The 19,496-nt window shown below is 37.8% G+C and overlaps 1 protein-coding gene across 8 annotated transcripts in view; it reads right to left on the bottom strand.

The window, feature by feature from the left end:
* Positions 1–19,496, bottom strand: part of BLTP1 (bridge-like lipid transfer protein family member 1) — a 181,553-nt gene that overhangs the window by 97,094 nt on the left and 64,963 nt on the right. For all 8 annotated transcript variants that reach the window (XM_084768626.1, XM_084768625.1, XM_084768630.1 and 5 more), the window contains exons 26-36: positions 17,777–18,057; positions 16,555–16,805; positions 14,374–14,632; positions 12,304–13,141; positions 10,770–10,840; positions 10,028–10,201; positions 7,437–7,557; positions 5,715–5,861; positions 2,765–2,892; positions 2,361–2,560; positions 440–637 (exon numbers count right to left, since the gene is read on the bottom strand). In XM_084768626.1, the coding sequence (XP_084624752.1) occupies positions 440–637; positions 2,361–2,560; positions 2,765–2,892; positions 5,715–5,861; positions 7,437–7,557; positions 10,028–10,201; positions 10,770–10,840; positions 12,304–13,141; positions 14,374–14,632; positions 16,555–16,805; positions 17,777–18,057 (2,668 nt within the window). The remainder of the gene's footprint in view (positions 1–439; positions 638–2,360; positions 2,561–2,764; positions 2,893–5,714; positions 5,862–7,436; positions 7,558–10,027; positions 10,202–10,769; positions 10,841–12,303; positions 13,142–14,373; positions 14,633–16,554; positions 16,806–17,776; positions 18,058–19,496) is intronic.

Genomic DNA, 19,496 nt, shown 5'->3' with positions numbered 1-19,496 from the left:
AACCACATAAGACTTTCCCTCCTTCTTTCCTCTTCTCCCCTCCCCTTGTCTTATATAAGAAACAAGTATATAATCACTAGTTTTCATTTAATGAAGAATTCACATGAAATATTAACTTTTTATATGGCAAAGCTCTAAACTCTGAAAAGAATGAGGTGTTCAGTGAACTCAGTAATTTCTAAATCCTTCAGGTTTGTGAGGCCCTGACTTTCAGGACAGAGAGAATCTCTACCTGGCTGTGGAAAAAAATACCACTTTTATAGTTGGAATATCTACACACATCTCAGACATAAATCCAAGTACCATAGTTTCTGCTATATTATGTTGATCCAGGTTGTTACAAGAAACAACTGCGAAACACATTTCAGCAGTGTGGGACTGAACCAGCCACTCTAAAGCAGATCTTGGGGGTGGGGGTGGGGGCAGGGAAGAAGCTTACCTTTTATAGTTAAATTTTCAAGGCCACATTCAAACATTATCCAGCCCCATTTTTCCTGACTGGGACCTATTCGTGTAACATCTGGGACAGCTTGTTGATCTGTCTCATCTACAAAAGTAAATTCATCCAATTCTTCAAGAGTAAATAAGACTTTAGACTTCTCAAAAGGGATGGCAGTGATGGCACAGGTCCCAATGTCTATTATTGAAAGAGCACAATGGACATTTTTGTTTTGTTTTAAGAAAAAAAAAAAGATGTTAACAAATGATTGTCCTAAAAAGATAGCTTAGTATTCTGAAAAAGCAGAAAAATAAATAAAACACTTAAAAAATAATGCAATCTACAAAGAAGTAAAGAAGATTCCAGTGTTAAAAATGAATTTATCAATTTGTTTTTGAAAGACTACTCTGTGAAAAGGGTCTAAATAATCCAGATATGTGGTAAAGTAATTTAAAAAGCTTTCATAATTTACAAAATTATTTTAATTATGTGGCCTCAGGAAAAACTATTTCCTAGGAAAAGTATAGCTTTTACTGAAAGACAACAGCTTTACACTAACATTTCATATAATTGCAATTTATTAGACATTGCTATGATTTACTTGCTTACAGATGCAATGCAGTCAAATGCATACCTTCATTTTCCCCAAAACTTTTTTTGATAACTTAATTACTTGAATTTCTAAGTCTCTTGAACTTAACGTACAAGCATAAGGTGAGACATTTAATTTTGTGAGTCATCTACTCCCATAGATATGCAGACATACTCAATACAAAGCCCAGAGTACGGCACTCAGAAACCTGCCTCATCTTCCTGAAGCTATCAAATGCCATGAGACTGAGAATCTCAAACATATGCATAAGCAAAAAATTTCCACTTGTTCTGCATTTTTACGCAAATGTACCTTGGAAATTCATGGGGACTGTTGTTTGTAATGAGCTTTTATTGTAGCTGGTGGGTTCCAAGTTACATAATGTAATGCTTATGATTTGGTACAATAAATAAGTACAAACAGGTCACCACTGCAACCTATAGACCGTTTACAACTCAAACCACTGTGTTTTGTCCCAGTTTTAGGACTATGGTTTTCAGATTATTATAAAAAAAAAAACCTCTTGAAAGTCTCAGGCCAGATGATGTGACTTTACACAAAGGGTGATGAAAAAAGCCCTGTGCTGGATACTTTTATGCCAACTTGACACAAGCTAAAAACATCTGAGAGAAAGAAACCTCAATTAAGAAACTGCTTCCATTAACACTGTGTTGTGGGCTAACCATGAAGAGCGAGCCAGTAAGCAGCACTCATTAAAACAGTAAGCACGTGGCTTCCAAGTCAGCTCCTCCAGGCCCTGCCCTGCTTTGAGCTCCTGTTCATGCTGCTCTATCACAGCAATAAAACCCGTAACTAAGACAAGTTGGTACCAGGATGCTTGGGTATTGCTGCGACACTCGACCATACTGTTGAGTGTTCAAAGCTTGGCGAGCTGTTCACTAGGGACATTAAAGAAAATGTCTATCTAGACTAGATTAATATTACAATTAATTCTTTTTAATAATACAAATTTTTAAAACATGTGTGTGTATATATGTGTGTGTGTGTGTGTGTGTGTGTGTGTGTGTGTGTGTATTCTCTGTTATATGAGCAAGAAATAGAAATTAAATAAACAACCAACCAACCAAAACAACAACCAAACACAAAAAACAAAAGAGATGAACTAATTCCTAATTGGGCCCAAAAACTTACTTTATATTCTGCATAGTATATAATATGGAATAGTTAAATACCTTGAATACAACCTACATAGATATACCTTTCTCTTTCTTACTGTGTCAATTTGCTGCAATATTCCAAGAAAATGTTCTACTCTGGAAAATTTGACACTTACAAATGCCAAAGAATCACTAAGTTTTTGATGCTTACCTGTAGTATCAAGACCTCTAAGTTGGCCGTGGACTCGATGGATGTTTAACTTGGCAGCAATTTCTTTGCCTTTCTCTGCTCCAGCATTTGACCTAAGAGACCCAGATGACTGAGGCTGCATCTTGCTGGCATGAACGTATCTATCAAAATTTGATGTTTTACTAGGGTCTACATTATTTGAAGTCTCTTCAACCACACCTCTTATTAAAAACAAAAAAGTACACATGGTTAACATTTAAATAATTTAGTACAGTAAAAACATTTAACTATGTTGTTTAAAATGAAAAGCTGTCTAAACTAAACTATTACTAATAATATTACCTAAGTGTTTCTTGAAAATAATTATGATAATTAAGGTTTTTCACATTCAACAATCATGGCCCAAATTAATAAAATCTTTTCACCTGTTCATACGAACTTGCGTAGCAATTCTGTCAAAACACAAAGCCACCAGGGAAACATGAGTCACACTTCTACTAGGAACTACAGCTGGAGATTCTTCCACCGAGGCTTGTAACAAGCATAAGTTAACCTAACATACAAAAACACAGATTTCAGAATTGAAAAGTAAAAAACTGTATTTCATAACTAAGTAAAAAAACTAATAATAAGAGTATATAGATCTATCTGAGGGTAATGAAGACAAAATTTATAAGTTCTCAAAACAGCCGTAATTCCTGCAAAGATATGCCCGCTAGTGCAATAGTAGCAAAGACGTTACGGGAGTATTCAACACTTTATAACTAGATTTAAGGCCTAATCAGGAAATAATTCACATCTGGAATTGTTAACTGGGCCAAGAACTGGTGGCTGGGTAGGCAGGTGACAGACTGAAGAAGACTTACTAATATTGTTCTGCTAGATGGACACAGTGTTAAATTTTTTTCCTAAGTATATCTTTTTGCTCACACATTAATGCATTTCTCGACACTTATTAAAGAACCTGTTTTCTGTTTCTCTTTTCCTTTTATTAAGTTGACTTTTGATTGTATTCTTCCTCTTTCTCTAGCTCCTCTCAGATTCATGCCTTCCTTACATACCTACCCAATTTTGTGTCTTTTTTTTTTAAATCCTTCAAGACCAATCTGCATTGCCCACAATACTTGCGGATGTGTTCTCCGACTGGAGTGTAGTCAATTATACTTTTAAAGAAAACTGCAGAGAAGTTTCTTTTTAAAGTGAATGGCAATTAATATGGAAACTTACAATCTGTCAACATGTAGAGAATAAGAGTGCTCAATCAGAAACAGAACATTCATGTCACACGCCAACCCTAAACCTCAGATACCAATGAGAAAGAGATGAGGAAGATCTTAAGAGCCTAAGGTGGTGAATGACTGCTAAGAAAGTGTATTCTACATAAGACTGGGCTTACACACAACTAACAAAGGACAGACTTCATGCACTAGACTCGAATAAGATCAAAGCAGCCCTAGCATTTATGATAATGGCAGGTACTGCACACACTACTGGAGAAAGGCAGCCAATATCGCCTGGTGGCACTCAGAGGAAGGATAACAGGTTGTCAAGAAGAAACTTGATACCCTATGATCATATACAGGGGGAGGAGGTCCCCCTCAGTCACAGACATAGGGGAGGGGAGTAGGGTAAAAGCAGGAGGGAGGGAGGGAGGAACGGGAGGATACAAGGGATGGGATAACAATTGAGATGTAATATGAATAAATTAGTAAAAAAAAAGTACAAAAAAAAAAAAAAGAAAAGAAAATATCTTCTGGCTATAAACCCTACAACCTACAACAATGACATGGCTGCAAGATAAACTGTTGCAAACGGTATGGGAATAACCAATCACTTTCAGATTGAATTGAAAGCCCACTCCATACCTAGCAATGTTAAAGGGGCCAAGAACCTGAGACTAGACAGGTCAAACGACAATGGGGAGAAACCTACTGCTATTATTCTATTATTATAAAGGGACACAGGACCAAAATGGTTCCTAATGACATACTGCTATGTCCCTAAGTCAGAGCTTCAAAATGGAAATGACATACTGCTATACCATAACAGAGCGTCACTTAACCCTTGTCACAGAAGCTTTTCTTTGTAGTAGGTGGTGATTAACATGCAAACACACAACTGTATTATGTACAAAGAAACAGAGACTTCGGAGCTCTAGTTCTTAAATGGAATGTCTTCAATGAACTGTTACTGTTCCCCTCAAGGATCAAGGTTCTGTGCAAAAGAGTAAGTGGAAAGATTCTAAGAGCTGGAGGAGATTGCTGTCTCCATGGGAACAATCTTTCAGACACAGCAGGACTCATGCACACTTGAACTCACAGAGACTGTAGCTCCATGCACACGAGGACCCACACATTAAAGCCAGATGGGACCCTAGCACTGCAAACAGGAAGTAGATATGGCATCCACTCCTAACCATGAAGCTGTGTCTAACTGATATCCTCTGGCTAAGGAAAAAATGGTTTTCTCTAATGGAGTTTCACTGGGTATATTAATGACATTTTAGGGCAGGCTCCATGCCCAGCAGTAGTTGGCCAACACAAAATAAACTCAATCATATTTTTGTAGATTTTTCCCCCTCATTTTGCCTCTTTTTTTTTTTTTGCATGTTTCTTTTTTTAGAGAGAATGAGAGAGAGAGAGAGAGAGAGAGAGAGAGAGAGAGAGAGAGAGAGAGAGAGAGAGAGAGAAAACATAAAGCATAAAATTGAGTAGTTGGGAGGTGAGGTATGACCTGGGATGCACTGGGGAAGGAAAAAAATGACCAAAATATATTGTATAAACGAGTTTTTCTCCAACAAAAAATTATACTTAAAAACAACAACAAGCTAGCCAAAATCCCAGCTAAAGCAGGGGCTCAACAAAGTCCTAACCCAGTCTGAAGCGTTCGTATCAATTGATGGTTGCAATGGGAGACATTCAGTATTCTTCAGGAACGTAGCCCCTCATAGGCCGTGCACATAGTGACAGACCCCATAGTGTTGACTCTATGGGTTTAGAAAAGAGCACACACATGGAAGTGGGAGGGAAAAGTGGTAGAAAAAGTGGATAGGGGAGAAATTCAATAGGAGGGAATTGGGAGGACTTGATCAAAACACTACATACATGCATAAAATTGTCAAACAGTAAGAAAACCCACACAATTAAATTTTTACTGGATGGATATGGAATATTTTATTAAACATTTACTAACAGACTGCTATGAAAAACTAGTTATAATATACAAAATTTACATTAGATCATCAAAAAGTGGAATATATCTTTTGATACTGCAAACTGGCTCACCAACATTCTCTTTCGCAAATGTAAAAGGTAAAAAACAAACTATATATGCTCTCCTCTATCAGGATAGTGATTCTGAAAAGCTCAACATTACCTTTGGTATGCTCACATTAGCCTGTAGACCTTTAATTGTCACATTGTCTTGCTTCGTTGTGACACTTGTCTGAATCTGTCCCTGGTTCGTTGTTCCTATCACAGGATGCTCTGTTTTTGTTCCTCGGACATCTTGCTTGGGGGATAACTGAAAGCATTGAGTAGAATTATTTTCCAGCATTTCATAAGTTCTCCATCATCCACAACAATGCGTGTGGTCATCGTGTTGTCACCACGCCTCCTATCCACGTGACATGAACACTCAATCTTGAAGTTCAAGCAAAACCTGATAGACCAGCTTGCCAGACTGAAATAAGTACTATATACTAAAATGAAACCCAACCACAGAGAAGCAAAGATGGTAATAGTATATTTTTATAATGGGTTTGTTTTTCTGCTTTGTTTTTTGTTGTTGTTGCTTTAGTAAAACTGAATTCTATAGCCTTTTCGTTTTGTTTTTTCTAAGACAGGGTTTCTCTATATAGCCGTGTCTGTCCTAGACTCACTTTGTAGACCAGGCTGGCCTCGAACTCACAGAGATGCACCTGCCTCTGCCTCCCAGTGTGCTGGGATTACAGGCATGTGCCACCACGCCTGGCTTCTACAGTCTTGAATGCTGACTTGGTTTCTGAAAACTGGCTCCTTACTGGATTGGGATTAATTCAAATTTCCTTTATGCATACCGCTCTACCCTAGCTACTTGAATGTAGCATATGCAAAGCCAACATAGGATGACTAACAACTAGTTCACCAGAAATACTCAGGCTCATTGTCATCTCTACTCTGGTTCCTAATCTAAATATGATAAGGATCATCTTGAAAATCAAAAGAGAATCATCAAAAGACCACCAGAGTGTGGCTGTTAAGCAACTGGTGTCACAGCCAGATGACAGCAGGAATAAAGCTATCATCACACAGAAAAGGGAGCTATTCACTCAGGTGAAGAAGAAGCAACATAAAAATAAAGTGAAGTTAAAAAAAAAATACATGTACCTTTGCTTCTGAAAGTACTAAAATACTAATTCTAAAGAACGTCCATCAGAAGGATGGAGAGACTGCTGGCATTTAAGAACATACAGTGCTGTCCCTGAGTACACACTTCTGTCCCCAGGACCCTTGTGGGCAGCTCACACCTACTCACACACTTCTGTCCCCAGGACCCTTGTGGGCAGCTCACACCTACTCACACACTTCTGTCCCCAGGACCCTTGTGGGCAGCTCACACCTACTCACACACTTCTGTCCCCAGGACCCTTGTGGGCAGCTCACACCTACTCACACACTTCTGTCCTCAGGACCCTGTGGGCAGCTCACACCTACTCACACACTTCTGTCCTCAGGACCCTTGTGGGCAGCATCTGTCCCGAGCATCTAATACCCTCTACTGGCCTCTGTAGGCACCTGTACTCATGTGCACATAATTACACACACACACATTTAAAATAAATTTTTTTAAAAAATTCATTGCTTAAGGACAAGACTTTTTTTAAAACAAGACTTAAAAAATAAGCCACTTTCAAAACAAAAGAAAAAATAAAGCTATGCTTTTTAAACAGTACTACTTAATCCGCAGTAGTTATCTGTACTATTATGAAGCCATGCATATAAAAACCTTTTGTGAAATATCAGATGAATTCCAACTTAACTTACTGATAGAATTTTGATACATTTAAGTTTTTCACGTTTAGATAATTGCTATGCCTACTGAATCGAAACATCTTACGTTTTCTGAGAAGGTCGTTTTGCTATTCTGGACAGCTTCTCTAAGGACTTTAGTATGAAGATCATCTACAATTGCAGCTGGGTGCCTGGTACTAGCATAGTGAACCATAGCTTCAATGTATCTGATCAAAGAAAAAGGAAAATTAAAAATTGAAATTACATTTAATACTATGACTCATTTTACCAAACAATCAGTGATACTTACTACCATTTGAATATTTACAATTCTTCCATACTGAAATGCAAAATTCTAAATTAGGTATTTAGAAATTCTACATGGAAAACATAACTGAAACTTCAGCCCTATCTTCACACTAAGACCCTCAGATTACGCAGGAACATTTTCCCCCACCACAAACAGTGATCAATGTTTTCTAAAATGAAATCCAACAGTTTGGTTTTTTAAATTTATTTTTACCCAATACATAAAAACACAGGATTGTACATACCAACAGGGTATCATGTAGACATTGTGAATGTCATTTATTTAGGTGAAAACTTTAGAAAACCCTGTCTTTCGTAAGGGCACATCAGCAGTACACATCAGAGATTCTAACGTTGACTCAGCCTCTGCCTCTTCTCTCTCTGTCCCTGGACTCTGGTATTCATCATTCTTCCATTAAAATTCTGAGACCAAACTGTTTCCAAGTCCATGATGCTGTCATGTACAATTGTCTGTGCCAGGCTTATTTAACCTAACCTACTGACCCTCAGTTCCATCCATATTGTCACAAATAATGAGATTAATTGTTTTATGGCTAAACGATATTCCACCATGTAAATGTACCAGAATTTGTCATTTGGTGGGCATGGCTCACTTTCATTTCTTTGTTATGTGCTGGTGCACATGGGAGGAAGATGCTTCTACAACATACTAATTTCATTTTCTTGTATATACACCCACTAATAGGGTTGTTGAATCACAGTTGTTATGTCTTTTGCTTTCTGAAGAACCTAAATATAGGACTATACAATTAACATTTGCATAAAAATGTACAGCAATCTATTTTCCTTTTTATAATGGTCATTCTTACTGGGGTGAGGTAACATCTTACTATAGTTTGAATTGGCATTTTCCCAGTGATTAGTAGTTTTTCATGTACCTGTTGGCATTTGTACATCAATGTTAAGAAATGTCTACTTAATTCTATTGTCAGTTTTAATTGTGTTGTTTATTGCTAATAGATTTTTGGAGTTCCTAATATATACTAGATATCCACACTTTGTCAAATATTAGGCTTACAAATATTTTCTCCTATCCTGTGAACTATATATTATGTCTGCTAAAACTTGTAATTTGTTGTAATCCCATTTATCTGTTTAATTATTTTTTTGCCGCTATGGTTTTGCATCCCCCATCCTAGCCCCCAAATGAAGAATCCTTACTGGCGTTAATATCCCAAAGTGTCTGCACTGTGCATGTGGGGTGGGGTAGTTTGACAATGCAGGTATTCTACTTCAATTGTTAATACATTCTGAATTGACATTTTTGGTTTTCTGAGACAGCGTCTTGCTTTGTAGCTACTCAGGTTGGCATCCAACTCACGATTCTCCTCTTCAGCCTCCCAAGTGCTAGAAATGCAGACGTGTGCCGCCACACCTGGCCTCCCCCATTTATGTGTTTGTTTATTTTTATTCTCTCATCTATTGCATCTCAAGCGCAGTTTCCCTCCGTCCTCTCCTCCCACTCCCTCTCCTCTACCTCCCCTGGCCCCATTCCATTTCCCTTCAGAAACTAGCAGGGCTCCCAGGAATATCAACCAAACATGGCATGAACCAGGAAGTCTTCTAGAATCTCCCAAGGACAATTTTCTATAGTTTTCATTAGTGTGACTCTTTACAAGAATCCTGACAATTTATCAGAACAAAGCTATGTGCCCTTCTAGCAAAAGGAGTATTTTCACGAGAAGTAGTCTTTTTTGAGCCCCTCTCCTCTTCATTTCCTACATGATTCACACTCCGTTCTGTTTCATTTTGGCTTCTACTCGTGTCAGCTTTATCTCCTTTGATAGACTATGCACACCTTGAGGACAGAGTAACTATTAATTTTCCTTTATCTCCTCAATTAACTAGTAAGAAAGGAAAGGACTTCCTAAGCCTTTGATCATTTCATGATTATTAGTCCAAATGTAAAAGACAAAGTATATTATTATAACATTATGATATATTTAGCTTGTAAATGTATCAGATGATTAAATAAAACATAGCCTCTTTAAAATCTATTTTCATCTTTACTAAAAATAGCTAGTTAATACACTTTTTTTCTGTTTTTTGTTTTTGTTTTGTTTTTGTTTTTTGTTTTTGTTTTTTTAGCTGTTCTTCTTGTTTTGTTTTGTTTTGTTTTTTTTTGTTTCAAGTCAACGTTTCTGTGTAGTCCTGGCTGTCCTGGTCTCGCTTTGTAGACCAGGTTAGCCTCAAACTCTCAGAGACGCCCCTACCTCTGCCTCCCTGAGTGCTCAGATTACAGGTGTACACCACCATGCTCAGCTAGTTAGTACACTCCTAAATGAATAGTCTGTGTTACATTTACTTATGTCCCTTAAATGTGTCACTTTATAAAGCAGAAATTCTATTTTTAGACAAAGATAATACCTGTCTAAAGCTTCAGCCACCAGTGGAGTGAGAACAACATCAACAGTTCCTTTCACTTCAACAATGGCTGTGGTCTTGGTCTGAGCAACAGGCTGATCCAGGGTCCACTCTTCTGTTAGTGTTTCATCGTCTGTATTATCAACAAGTTTCTTGTCCAGTGGAGTATATGGTGTGCTATAGAGTTTAATCAGAAAAGCATGTATTTAAACAATGACATATAAGAATAGAAGTTGAGGCTTCTTTCAAGTAAACGAACATTTAAATTACATTTATTTCAGTGAAAAAAATCTCACAGAGTAATATTTCAAGTCTAAACACTTCTCAAAACAAGGCCAAATGAGGTACTAAAATGCATATTGGTCAAAGAGAGCAATTATATCACATTACAAAAATATTTTTGATATATTTATTTACTAGCTAGGCCTGTCCTAAAATGTGCAAACATGTTTATTTACTCCTACACAAAAATTTATTTGGAGTATTTTATTCTTAAAACAAAGCTTAAACTCAAGTACAAGGTAGTTATTACTCAGAATAAACTCTCCTAATCTCATAATCAAGAAGAACTATTACTATGAACTTTAAAAATGCAAAATTTTTAGGCACCTGCAGTCATAGCTGCCTGAAGACTGAGGCAGAAAGATTGTTTTAGCCCTAGAATTAATGGTCAAGCTAGGCAACATAATAAGATCCTATGTCTAAAAAAATAAAAAATAAATAAATAATAAAATAAAATTCTTACTTTGAAGTTGATCCTGAAAGTTGCATTCCTCTGTCTAGCAAAGAATTAGCAGTAAGTCCCTGTTTGATGACCTAGAATAGAATAAAATGTTGCTTACAGCCTAAAAACGTAATTATTTTTATTATGATAAGCAATAGCTGTGAATACCCAAAATAACCTTGCTTCATGATCTTGATATATTCTATACAAATATTTAACAGCAAACATTCAATGGGTAACCATGTTTTATTCACGTAAGTGACAGAATTGTGAGGGCAAATAGAAAGATAAAGACATGAAAACCAGGAATTTCAAATCTCTCTCCTCTGTGAGTTCTTGTTTACACTGTTAGTTTTTTCTGAAGTCTATTCCAGTATTCTAGGATAACCACACGACACAAAGGAATATCACCACACACAGAAGCTTAGGTGACCATGCCTTTGCCTGTAATTCAGTGGTCCTGGGTCTGATTCTCATCCTCAGTGACTCCTCATTCATCAATTTGGGCTGGGGAATAAGGCTCAGTGGTACAGTGCTCGTTACATAAACATTACAAACTGAGTTTGTATCTCTAGCACCCATGTAAAAAGATGGACACGGAAGCACGTGCCTATAACCCCATAATGCACGTAGCGGAAACAGGCAGATCTTGGGAGTTCAAGGTTTCTATCAAAAGAAGTAATCTCCAACATCAGTGAGACTTCCTGCTCCCCAAAATACACACACACACAGACACACACACACACACACAGACACACACAGACACACACACACACACACACACACACACACAGACACACAGACCCCTAAACACTGTTCATTGTTTTAAAGATAAGAATTTTCACACTGGCTAATATATAGTTATACTGGTTAAAATATATACTATATATTTTGAAAAGTTTTCAGTTTTTCTAAAGTCATTTACAGAAACCACATTCATACAAAATTATAATAATTCAAAAATCAACTGAGTTGAACTGGGACCAATGGAAAAAATTACCTATTCAAAATAATTCCAAAATCTTATTTTAAAAAGAATTTTTAAAAAATTTTAATTATGTGTGTATATACATGAGTACAGGTGCCTGTGAAGGCAAAAAGAGAGACACAAACCCCCACGATCCGGAGTTAGGGGGGACTGTGAGCCAACCGTGGGTGCTGAAAACAGAACTCCAGCCCTCTAGAAGAACATTATGCACTCTTAACCACTAGGCCATCTCTCTGGCCTCCAAAATCTTATTTTTAAGACAGAGAAAATATGAACTCACAAAGGAGATTTGAACCAAATCTTGGGAGTAGTGGCAATGTAGATCGGCCTACATGGTGGTTTACTACATTAACACAATGAAACCTCAAACCATCCTCAACTTAATTTGTTTACATTTATAATATTTAGCAATAACCATGTAACCTAATTGTTTTACATGGAGCCATACACAACAGAACGCCTATCTTCGAGAAAGTAGGCTGAAATGACTCAGGAATTCTGAAAACAACTTACAAAATTGTTTTACTATATAAGTCTATTAATGGGAAATAATGATTTGATTTGTACCTTAAACGTTGGAACAGAAAGCTGTTCAAATGATGAGGAGCTTTCTTCACTGGTTGGCGTATCTAGGTCAAGGGGGCGATGCAAGGAGGACTTGGAGGTTCTTTTGTTGGTAGGATGCTTAACTGACCAGTTAATTACCTGAAACTGGGTAAGGTAAGTCTGATAGCAACTCATCGCAGGCTGCTGTGATGTGATCTGCTCAGCCTCTCCTGCTTTCTCACCTTCCACCATGTATAGACGCTCTATGACTTCATCTTCGCCCCCTAACGCAGAAACAAAGGAAGCCTGGGAAGGGTGAGTTTTGAATGGGAGAGTTCTGGGATCTGCAATGCTTTCTCCATGGACAGTAAGGGGTCCTTCTACACTGTGATATATAGAACCCCTACTGTAGTCAATCTGTTGCATTTGCTTTTTCTTCTTCTTTCTGCCAGGATAAGTTCCAGGGCCTTCGTCACTGCTAATGGGCTCAAATTCTTCAGCTGCAGAGAAGTAGGCTTCACTATCAGCCATTGACATACTGGAATCCATCGACCGATACTGATGAAATGAATTAGAGTCGGCTGATGGCGTGTAGGGGAATGAACCAAAGCTTCTCCTCTGCTTTGGTGAGTCTAGGACATTTTCATCACTTCGAGAGACATCACTACTAAACTGGACTCCAACTGTAACAGGCTGTTTGTCTCCATAAAAAGCAGCAGTGAGACTCTTGGTACTGCCGAGGCGGGTGGAGCACACAGAAGCTTGCCGCTTCAGAGGAGATCTGAGAGGAGACTGTCCTATGGACTTATCTTGGGTGTTAGGAGACACAGGACTGGTTCCTGAGATTTCTGTAGGAATACTACAAAAGAGAGGAAAACTGTTTCTGTTTTCAGCACACCACATAATTTAAATATAAAGTATTTATAAAAATCATTTCAGTAATTTTTATCTTTTTACAAATCAAAGAAATCTAGAATTTTACAATATTAATTCAAAATAGCAAAACATTACAACATGAATTCATATCTCCCATAAAGTTAAAAAGCAAAACACCACCACCAACAACAAAACAATAAACATCTTAAACATCACAAAAGTTTAAAGAAATCTAGGAATACTAGCACATTTGTACGGTTTATTTATTTTTTTCTTTCCACATCTTCTAAAAGCTCATCCAGCAAAATACACTTCAGGTGTTTTATTATAGACAAGGGAAGAAGGGAAGGACTGAGGCACCTGTTCCTACCCACTCTACTCACTAGCTCTGCAACTCTAGAGCAGTGGTTCTCAACCTGGAAAACCTCTCCCTCTAAAATTATTTACATTACAACTCATAACTAGCAAAATCAAGTTATGAGATAACAGTAAAATTAATTTTATGGTTGGGATCACCACAACAAGAGAAACTGTATTGAAGGGTCGCAGCATTAGGAAGGTTGAGCATCACTGCTCTAGAGAACTGTGACTAAAACAATCATTTTAATGACACTGAATTGAAGGTCTCCATGAAGCACCCAAACAGCAATATCAAGGTACCTAGGCTAGTGGGACAAAGATGTTGACTGTAGGTTTTATATTAGAAAGATGCTGGCTATAGTCATAAGCCAAAAAGCTACTAAGATGGCTAAGGAAAGTGCACAGAAAGGATCAGAAAAGAATTCAGAGAAACATTACCACTCAACACCACCAGGCTGTACAAAGAGGAAGAAAAAGAGCCTGGTAATGGACACAGAAGGTACAGCCAAGAAGGCGGAAGCAAACTGAAAGGTGCGGAAAGCAAGGGTAATTCAAAAGAAGGACTGCTCAATTGCTAATATGCTAAGACCAACAACGTAGGACAGTACATGAGTAGTAATAAAAATTCACTGTGTGTTAGGGTAAGAAATATTTCCATTGTAAGTAAATTTTAACATTTTCTAATGTCTGCCAAGAGTATATTAATTTTATTTGGAAAGACAAATTGATATATGTTCAGGTTCAAAAGGAAAAATCTAAAATAAGGAAGCGGAGAGGAAAGAAGTTGCCTGTGCTATTATTTAAGTAATTATAATCCAGTTATAATCAAGTTTCTAAGTCTAACTGAATACTGACCTTGCTTGGCCATCATCTCTTTTGATACCTTGTAAGAAATCTTTCTGAGCCAAGTGGTCATCAGCAACAGAAGAGGGGCTCTCCTTCTCAGCAGCCAGTAATGGCTGCGCAGCACTGGAGCTGCTGTTCTCCTCTGAGGAAGAGGATGAACTGTGAGACCGCAAGGGCACCTGAAGACTAAGGTGCTGAGTTTTTCTCTCTACTTCTATTCCCATTGATTTGTTTTCCCATTCTTTCCTCTTCATACCATTCACATTGCCTAAACAAAAAAATGTGGGTTAAGTGACTATAAGCATTTCAGGAATATATGAAAAATAAGATGGCACTTTAGTATGCCTACATGTTAAAGTACTGTCCTTTTTTTAAAAGCACACGCATCTAAATTCACATGGCAACATGTTACACATTACAAAACATTGTCTACAAAATTCTTGGCCCACAGTCTACAATATGTAAGCTTCTTTTTTGTTTCAATCTTTCATTTCCATACTTTGAGGACTAAGGGCAGATCAGCGGTAGAGAATGTGATCAGGATGTGGGAATGAACAGTTCGAATCCCAGCATGGATGTGCACGTGTACAGACTTATGCACACAATTCATATTTAACAGAAAACTTTAATACAAGAGCATCATGTATTTCACTTAGATTACTTGTTTTAAACATTTTCCACAATTTCTGAAAAAATTGAATAGGAGCAGGATTATACCATCTTCTATTCATTGATGTACTTGCAGTGCCCAGAACAACCTTAAACAAAGCAATACATGGATGAAAGAGTAATGAATTCACAGCTAGGGTGGATCTGCCCTATGTCAGTTTCATAAGAGTCCTATGATTTGCTATAAAAATGAAGGAGTGGCCACTAAGAGATGAAAGGCCAGCTCTTGCGCTGCCTAGAGCCCCAGAGCATAGAACCTGCTCAATCTTCCCTCTCCCACAGCCATCCCTGAACTACTTAAGAAAAAGAATCATGGCTTCTAAGCAGAAAACACTCTAGCTACATAACAAAATAGTGTTTCAAAAACATAAACAAATAAATAAATAATGAGTAAGCAAACAAACAAGTAGCAGAGACAGTATCCACTTCACATGATAGCCTGAGAAAGAAAGGAAAATGCCAGGGTTAACACTATAAAACAAACATCACTTAAAGGTTACAAAAAGATAGCAATGTGTTAATATTCATTTTATTTTTTAAGTCTGAAGAAATTTTAGTTACTTTTGAGTTTTATGTAATAGTAACATTCCTGAAATAAAATGTTTCTAAATAACGTACACATTTTTGCATTACAAGTATACAAGGATTAAGCACGGTAGCCTGTCTCCTTCAAAAGCTTCTAAGTATAGGAAATCAGTCTAATAAAAATTCTTACAACTACTACCTTTTATTTTAAAAATCTACCAAAAGGGAGGGGGGACCAAAACTAAGAATTAAGTTAGTATTTTTTTTTTTTGAGTAACCTAAGGGGAAATGCTGCATACTGATGAAATATCAAGACTTATCTTTGTATTTCTTATCTATGTGGTGTGGCAACTTAAGCAGTGAACTTTAAAGTTAACTGTTAGAGATATTTGACTAAGAAGCCCAAAAGAAAAGTCATTTTTGTAGTCTTTGGAGAAAAGGCAGCACTTAAATCTAAATCTTAATACAACTCAAAGTCACAATTGCACTGCTCATGTCAAACCACTGTGTCTACAACACCATTCTGATTATGCTCAGAGGTGGGGTCTCTCTTCACATGTTCAATTGTATTGGCAACTAAAATATCTTGAACAATTAGTTGGTAATATGGGCATTAATAAAAACCTTGCTGGTCATACGTAATTCTATAAAAGTAAACTGAAGTGAGCTGTAGGGAACTAATATGTATGAGGACATGCGTAGACTAAGCTCCGAGGGAAAGCTGTCCACTGTCACCAGCAGGAAGTCTGAATAGTATACTACTTTGACCCTATGTCACCCCTCAAAAGAAGAAAGAAAGACTACATTTATCTGACTTTAAGTTACTTACAAAATGAATATAGATTATTCTAACCCCTATATAACACTGCTAAAAAACAAAAACAAAAACAAAAAAACAACAACAATTATATTGAATAAAATAACAGGCCTTTTCTCAGAATGGCACACAGAGAGAGGTAAAAGGATAGCTGCAGACATACAACACGTTTTCATTACCATCTACACTTTTGGGGATTTCTTTAGTAATGATCCACTCTCCAGGCTGTAGCAACGACTGGCCATAATACATATCAGACTCCGCACTTGTACTTGAAAATGCAGAGCTACTGGAAGGTGTCAGCTCTTCAAGTTTGAAGAAATCTAGCCCAGTTACTGTGCCACCAAAGAATCTGCAGCCACCGAGACAGCCACACTTGTTTCTGCACCTCTTATTCTTTAAAGTATCATCCGGCCACAAAAACCATAACCTAAACAGAACCCAAAGTAAAACAAACAAACAAACAAACAAAAAACACAGAAGAAAACTCATTAAGGAAATTTTTAAAAAAGTAGATAATCAATTATAACTCAATCATTACTATACATAAAAATCAAAGTAAACAAAATAACCATTTAATACCGCAGTATATCTTTTTAATTAATTTACTTTTCAAAATGAAAACACATCTGTATCACAGCAAAAAAAAAGATGAAAAGGCACTCAATACTACAGGCCCTGACAACTCTTTAAAAGGTAGTCGTTCCTTAAAGGCTAAGGAAACCAGGTGCAGGTACTCTTACTCATCCCTCCAATCTGAAAGCCTGCAGCACTTAATGATATGACAGCCTCCAGGAGCAATGACTTGGAAGTGCAGAGCTGAGAAAAAGAATAGTGTCTCATAAAATGCTATCTGGAATCCATAATTTGAGTTGTTATCATTGTTAAATACATAGCACAGACTTAGAAAAAATAATAATGTTATTTCCAAAGCCACACCATCACTACAGAACCTCAATTTATAATACTTATAATATTAAGTCTCTGGACATTAATCAATAAGGTACAGGAGCAGTCATGGTTAATCCACCCCAACTGCAGAATTTCCTCTAAACTTATCCAGTAATTCCCAATGGAAGTTGATACCCCTACTCTTTTTTTTATTATTAATTTATTCATATTACATTGCAATTGTTATCCCATCCCTTGTATCCTCCCATTCCTCCCTCCCTCCGATTTTCCCCTTATTCCCCTCCCCTATGACTGTGACTGAGGGGGATTACCTCCCCCTGTATATGCTCATAGGGTATCAAGTCTCTTCTCGGTAGCCTGCTATCCTTCCTCTGAGTGCCACAGGTCTCCCCATTCAGGGGACGTGGTCAAATATGGGGCACCAGAGTACATGTGAAAGTCAGACCCCTACTCTTACTCTTAATCTTATCTTAAAAGATTTTCACTCACCTTTTAGTTCTGGCATCGTGAATTTCCAAGAAATGTCTTTGTGCCTCGTGTTTAGAATGATGATCCGCAGCTAGTGCGACATCAACTGTAATAAGACCTAAGTTGGCCGACCCAGCCTCTAACCAGTAGGCTCTCCGTAGCACTGCTGGCTGAAGTCCAATCCTGCAGTTATTTAATTGTTCAATATACTGTCTCACTTGAAAGTCCTGAATTGCAGCACTTATTCCTTCCCCAACTGACTGATTATGAAGATTACAGTTTGCAACTCGAATTGCACCCATCTACAATTGAATTAGAAAAAGAAACAAAGCTTTAACTTCACTATTTTTAAGCATATTAGCAGAAACTACAGAATTGATGACTACCTAAAATAAAGTAAAAGATCGGTGGAAGAAACAAAAACAAAGGATAAGGAAAGAAAGGAGGAAATAGCAAAGGAAAAGAAAGGAAGGAAATAGGGTACAATTCAATAATAGACACGCAATGAAACCTAAGAAGGCAGGGTCAGTGTAGTGGCCCAGTGGGTAAGGAGCTTGCCACCCATCTTCACCACCTGAGCGGGGTGCCCACAACAAAATGAGGGATGGAAACAACTAAAGCCTACAAGTTGTCCTCTAGTTTTCAACACACACACACACACACACACACACACACACACACACACACACACACTCCGAGGCACTGAGTGCGTGTGTGTACCCCAATGTACACACTAAAAACAAATACATAAATATAAGAAAAAAATCTATTTAGAGCAGAGCTAGTGAGACAGACAAAGTGGGAAGAGACACATGCTGTCAGCCCTGGAGTTGGGTCCTCAGAACCCGTAGGGTCAAAGGAGAGAACAACTCCTACCTGTCCTCTGACCCCCATACACACGCATGGCACGGCGTTTCTACGCCCCACACAGAACTAAATGGATAAGTGACTCTAAGGGGCAGATGCAAATAAAGGAGTCTAACTACAAAGGAACAAGAGAAGGTAGAATATTCAAAGTATGAAGCAGCGAAACCGCAGGAACATAGCAGGGCTGGATTTAAATAATAAAAAACCGTAAAGCAGAGGTGGTAAGCAGATGCTTTCAGAAGCCTAAAAAGAAATATAAATGGGTAAAACCAACAGCCGCTCTGTTGGGGGCACTGTGAGAAGGCATATCTTTGTATATTCAAATGTTAATTCCGTACTGGCAGAGAGCTAGGATCTTGGTATTGTTATTTATATGGTCCGTCACCAGTCTCATATTTTATAAGTATTTGTTCCTTCCTTACCTGCCTGAGGCAATCTAGAATTGTATGTGATTGGCATTAATAAAAAGCTGCCCGCTAATGCGAGCCAACATCTGGTCAGGAAGTGGAAGGCAGATTCCAGGCAGAGAGACGGATTCTGGCAGAAGAAGTCAGAGATTTCGCTAGTGGACATGGAGGATACAGGACAGAACAGAGCAGAGCAAGTCAGGAATAGTCAGGGTGGAGTAGTCGGGAGACTGCCAAGGCAAGGCTAGGCTTTAAAATACTAATAAGCCTCTGTGTTCAGTACATGGCTGGAGGGTCTGAGGAAGTCCTGCTATAACATTCAAAGCAAAAGCTTCTCATAATTATTTAGTGAGAGAGGGACAGGAGGAAGGGAGGAAGAGCACACTATTAGCATGTGTCATGGAACACATGTGGAAGTCAGAAGACAGCTTCCAGAAGTTGGTTCTCTCCTTCTACCTTGTTGAGGC

This window comes from Acomys minous, assembly GCF_964271855.1.
Source record: "Acomys minous genome assembly, chromosome: 19".
Lineage (NCBI taxonomy): Eukaryota > Metazoa > Chordata > Mammalia > Rodentia > Muridae > Acomys > Acomys minous.
Note: the sequence above shows the minus strand (reverse complement) of the source record. Positions and strands in the feature narration are given on the sequence as shown.